Genomic DNA, 6000 nt, shown 5'->3' with positions numbered 1-6000 from the left:
TACGACCCAAAGACACACTTTACACTTTTACTCAATCACTTAAAGTTCTCATGGCCTTCTGTTATTCTCTATTAGTTATCTTTTACACTTAGAGCCTCACTCTATTTATACAATCCCATGGTCCGCGGACCATGGGTAGGTCTATCCGGTCGACATTACATTACAAAAACTAGGGAGAACAACCCTCTGACTCTATTATGATTTCGCGCTCCGTGCCTACAATTCGTCGAGCTTGTACAAAAGGATTTGGTCAAAACTTGGGCTTTAAGCCCCAAAACATGCCTTGGGGGGATTCAATGCCCAACAGGTCCCCAATACAAACATCGTGACTCACCCTCGAGTCACTTTGTCGGTGCGGAGATCTTTGCGTGGAGTCCTTCCAACTTTGCTCGAACTACTGCCAGGTCGGCAATGCACTGAGCTACTGCCTGCTGGATCTGTTGCATGCGTTGTTCCGAGACCGCGGTGTTGGAAGTGCTTCTCTGCATCTGTGCCTGTATCCATTACATGTGTGCGATCCTGCCTTCAATTTCTGTTTGGATGGTGAAGGCCTCATTGATCCAAGGCTGAACGCGCGCCTTCACGACTGCTTCCTTATGTCATGTCGCATCCACCTGTTCTTTCAGCGCTTTAGCCTATTGCATCCACACAAGCCTATGAGTGAGGGCCACCATCTGCACAGTTCCTTTCACGTTGTCATATTTTTGTTGGAGTTCTTGCTCCTCTGTCTCTAAGCGTTGGATGTTGGGGTCCTTCTGCATATTTGTGAGGTCCTCAAATGACTCTTCCAACATGCTCGTGCAGTCTCACACTACATTGCCAATCTCGTCCAGTCCCATTGTAATAGCACTATCGCGTTGTTCTCTTACTTCCGGAGGGGTGGATGGATACGCCTTTAATCGCATATTGGCGATCTGAAGGTTCAGATCCAGTTGAGCCTTTGTCATTTCCTCCTGTGCCTCACACACCCCTGCTGCTAACCTGTGCATGCGCACCTCTACTAGTGTGTCTGCTGGGATGGCCAGCTCCGGGACGACTTGACAAGGTTCATTTATTACCTGTAATAGCTGTTCTACAACACTAGTTCTTCGTGTTGCAAGCTCAACTATTCCATGTTGATTTTCTTCTCACTAAGGACTTGCAGTGTGTGGCTCTCCCTAGCCTGCAATTCTACAGCTATCCCATCCTGTAGAACATATAAGGTCTCCTGCGAGAGTGTAACCATGTTGATGCCAAGACCCTTCAGCGCTCTAATCATAGACTTATCAGCCTCATTTGTTGTCATTAGTGCCCCTTCTGTTAGTGCTATGGTATTCGTCACCGAGTGCGCAACATCTATTATGTTGTCGTTGTTCTGACTGCGAGGCTGGTCGAAAGGACACTAGCCTAGGGAGGGCACACCTGCAACTCCTACAGTTGTGCTCTAAGGGCCCCCAACACAATCTGTTTCTCCTGCATAAAATTTTGGAGGGCCTCGAAGGCAGGGAAAATTTTAGGGGCTAATATTCACCCATGGGCTAATTTTCTATACTTTTTCCAAAAAAAAGATTCGTTAATTTCCATTTTTTTATAAAAATGATTCGCCCAAATTTTATAGAATGAAACTATTTTACCCTAAAAATCTCCAAAAAAATTATATATATACTATATAAAAATATTATAAATTTGAATATTTTTACAAAAATATCTCCAAACATTTTATATATTTCATATTATGGACTACTCGGATTCACCAAGGTTTCTAAACTTTAAGATAAATTTCCATTCTTCAAATTTTCCCTGCTCGGAGGTGACATCATGCACTGTCTCGCCGATGTCATGTCAATCACCCTTAGTTAGGGTGATCAGGTCAATAGACAACTTCGATGCCTTGACCTTCTTGAACAACCTTGTTTGTTTGGTTGGGTGCTAGTGCTTCAACTGTGTTGACGCAGTTTGTGGGTCTGTGCCTCCCTCTTCTTCCTCTTCTTCCTACCCATGTGAAGGTCACATTTGGCCCTCACGTGCCTTTGCGGCTACCTCCTGTGCTACTATTGCTGCTGTGGCCTTTTCCTGTTCAGTTGTTGTCTGTGCAGCATCCCGCGCTTCTGCTGTCGCTGCCTCCTTCCTTCTATTTTTGGCCAACTATGCGATGCGCAGTTTGGCCTCTTCTTTCTTCCTCTGTGCTACTGACTTCTCTATCTCTGTGATGTCTGGAGCGCACCACTCCGACGGCCATGTCTCCAATACGTTAAAGATGACATCGTCCATGGCTACAAACGGTATCTTTCTCCATTGTTTAGCCAAGTCCTTCCGTGCTCTAATGTATATGCTATGGATGTCCGCTTTAAATTTTGCAAAACTCTGCAAGCTGTTGTAGACAGTGGGCGACAACTACGGCTTGTGGTTGATCCCCATTCTGAGGTTCATCTCCATGAAAACCTAGAATATTTTACTATCGTGGATCCTATTGGCATCCTTTGTGGCCTAGAGAGAAGCATACTTCGCGGCCTTCACTAGATCCCGGTCAATTGTGGGGAATTGACTATCCTCTGGCAATTCCCCTGCCACGAGCACTATGGACAGCAGAAGCCATGCATAGTGGAATGTTTTACCCTGTTCCTAAGCTTCGTGCCAATTCTCCAAGAATTCCTTGCAGAGGAACTCAGACCAATTAAACTAGACCCCCTCCGCACACTGTTCAGCAAGTTCTACCACCGGCGTAGGTACCTCGTCTATGCGGCACTTGCACATAACCTTACCGACTAGTGTTTGGGTCGCCACTCTCACTACTTTATCATTGATGATGGATATGGTGTAGCCCCATTTCATCTTCGCTAGCTTGTATTTCTTCTTCATGGCCTCCATGATGGCCAATCATTGCTCTTCCCTTTCGAGATGTCTGTGGGGTCCTCTCCTTTGCATGGAAGCCAAGTAATGTGGTGAATCAAGTATGTTGTTATGGAGATGGGCTCCTCCAACCATAAACACCCATCATGCACCAGGCATGGCAGCTCCCTGATGACGAAAATTGTTATTGGGGTGCAGTGGAAATGCGGAACCCAGAGCAGGTTAAGTAGCCCAGCCTTTTCCACTCTGCCCAACCACTTTCGCAGCTCTAATTTTGTAACCCTCACCGCGATGTTCTGCTTGGGCTTCATGAGGTGCGAGGTCTCAAGATGAGGGAACTTGTCAAGGTCAGCGAGGTCTCAATCCTCTAATTTTAAGCTTGGCACCCATCCTAGGTGTGTGCCCTCAAAAATAATGTTGTCTCGGAGGAGCGGGGTCTAGAGTGAACTCTTGGTCTCGTCAAGGTCCTTAGGCACTTTATCCTTCCCATTCCATGGGGGGACATAGGAGGGCAACCTTGTCAAGGGGTGCGCAGGCTCAATTTCCTCCTCCATGCCTTTGTCCTCATCCTCTTCGATCATAAGGTCCTCTAGGTCTTGTGCTTCTTCATCGGTCTCTATGGTGACAACTTTCCCCTTCTCCTCCATCGACAGCTTGGTGTGCATTAGGTTCTGCGGGGATGTTATAGACATTTTTGTGCACTGAAACCCCAATCATATATGTCCATAAACCAAGGACTCCTAAGTCCCTAAAAGTGTTGTTCCAACCCCCAAAAGAACAAGGTCAGTTGATTACATCATCTCCCAAAAGTTCTCCATGAAAAACTGCTCAGAACTGGTCAAAACTGGACCATCTCACCTGTTCCATGGTCAAAGTGCGATGCATCCCACATAAATTCACACGGGAGGTGCGATGCATACTGAAAATCCCTTCTATGGGGTGTGATGGGTGAGAGTGGACAAATGGCAGAGTCAATTTGTTAGGTGGATGATCATGGAATCTTCCAGAAACTTCTCCTGTGACACTTGCCTCTCTGAATTCGCCCAGCGATGAGTAAGAGACCATCAATCTCCAAGTGGAATCAAGAACTATCAGAGAGAGGACACTAATCAAATCCCAGAAGCTGACTCACCTCCCTACAATCATCTATATATGGATCCCTCATCCCAGAGATCCAGAGGCTGGAATTTGGTATTTTGTAAGGAAGTGTTGCTGGTTTCTTGGTGTAACATCATAGTGTTGGGTGATCTAAGCTTTTCATGAGGTGAAGAAGGGCTTTCTTGCTGAGAGGATGACACTGGGTCAGAAAAATTGGTTGTAATCCTCTTTGCTATTCTTGATATTAATAAAGCTATTCAAGTTTTCCTCCACATTCTTGTTGATTGATGATATATGCATTTGTGTGGTCAATATATATCTGGTCCTATATTGTTTGTGATAGTAGATCTCTGTTCTTGGATAGTGTTATGCTGCTTTGATTCCACAGGTGCTCTTTGAAGCTAAGTAGATGAGGAAGCGAGTGGCAAAGATCTATCAGAAGGAAGAGGAATCAAGCAAGGAACTAAATGCAAGACAGAGGTTGGTCTCCTTTGTTCCCCTCTTATCTACTTCTCATAAAGGAAAACAAAAGTAGTTTTAGTTTGTTTGTTTCTAAGATAGCTACTAGTCTTAGTGGGAGTAGCAGCTCTGCATGGACACTAGTTTTCCTGATAACAAAATGGCGACTCCACTAGGGAACAAATAGCTTGTTTTCTTTTCTATACCTGCTTGTTTTATAAACTTACAGATAGAGCCTAAAGTCAAGCCAGCTAGCCTTCTAACTGCATTTGCTATGCAAGTGCAAAGTAGATTAATGCTTCTTTAGTCTATCTCCGGGTTTTGTTTATGAACTGAACAATTGATTTGTAAACATCCTAATTGCCCTTGTTGTGGCTCTAGTAACCTCCTTAGATCTAACCCTATGATTTATTTACTGATTATCACTTGCTCGACCTAAATCCCTGAACTGTGCTGCAAACTGTGATCAAGAATTGCATCAAAAGTCTCGCATTGTACCATCGCACCCTCTCTTCAAGGATATCTGTATGCATCACACTTCACAAATATACAGGTTGGTCTCCTTTGTTCCCCTCTTATCTACTTCTCCTAAAGGAAAACAAAAGTAGTTTTAGTTTGTTTGTTTCTAAGATAGCTACCAGTCTTAGTGGGACTAGCAGCTCTGCATGGACACTAGTTTTCCTGATAACAAAATGGTGACTCCACTGGGGAACAAATAGCTTGTTTGATTTTCTATACTTGCTTGTTTTATAAAATTACAGACGGAGCCTAAAGTCGAGCCAGCTAGCCTTCGAACTGCATTTGCTATGCAAGTGCAAAGTAGATCAATGCTGCTTTAGTCTATCTCCGGGTTTTGTTTATGAACTGAACAATTGATTTGTAAACATCCTAATTGCCCTTGTGGTGGCTCTAGTAACCTCCTTAGATCTAACCCTGTGATTTATTTACTGATTATCACTTGCTCGGCCTAAATCCCTGAACTGTGCTGCAAACTTTGATCAAGAACTGGATCAAAAGTCTCGCACTGTACCATCGCACCCTCTCTTCAAGGATATCAGTATGCATCGCACTTCCCGAATGTTGTAGGTGGGATGCATACTGGAATCCCTGTGTAACAGGTGCGATTGTCAGAGAAGGCTAATTTTGCCTCCAGACTTTGGTTTTTCTTCACTCTTTTTAGCTCTATTCAGGAGTTTTGTTGTTTGTAATCAGTATACCTCTGTGGAAACCCCCTTCCTTGCCATTATTCCACCTCCATTGTGCAAAGAACTGTAAATTTTTTTATGTATTGTGAGCCATTTTCAGTTCTCTTTTACAAAGAAGTAGCATAATTGAACTGTCGTTTCTTGATTTGGAAGTGTCGCAAGTGTCGTTTTCAGTCATAGAAGAGAATCCGATTGTTCTTGATAGTCAATTACACTATTACTCTTATATTTGATTTGAATTAGTAGTTTTTCAAGTGTCGAAAGCAAGTTTTCAATTCCAAATCGCAAAGTGTCGTCATTGTCTTCATTTTGTCTTGAAAGGAAGCTTGTTAGTAATATCGCTTTGAAAAATAATTCAGATTTGCGCTTACCTTTCTTTTTATCATTCACACATTAAGAAGGCCGAAAA

At 43.7% G+C, this 6000-nt stretch overlaps 1 protein-coding gene across 1 annotated transcript in view; it reads right to left on the bottom strand.

Annotated features, from left to right (window-relative positions):
* Positions 1-806: 806 nt before the first annotated feature.
* The window catches only part of LOC149147653 (uncharacterized), a 198020-nt gene continuing 192826 nt past the window's right edge, over positions 807-6000 (bottom strand). The window contains exon 2 of the mRNA XM_089441908.1: positions 807-1058. Coding sequence (XP_089298034.1) covers positions 807-1058 — 252 coding nt within the window. The remainder of the gene's footprint in view (positions 1059-6000) is intronic.

The sequence above is a fragment of the Pinus tabuliformis genome, chromosome 9, assembly GCF_031772625.1.
Source record: "Pinus tabuliformis cultivar Carrire ecotype Pingquan chromosome 9, CPIR1, whole genome shotgun sequence".
NCBI lineage: Eukaryota > Viridiplantae > Streptophyta > Pinopsida > Pinales > Pinaceae > Pinus > Pinus tabuliformis.
Note: the sequence above shows the minus strand (reverse complement) of the source record. Positions and strands in the feature narration are given on the sequence as shown.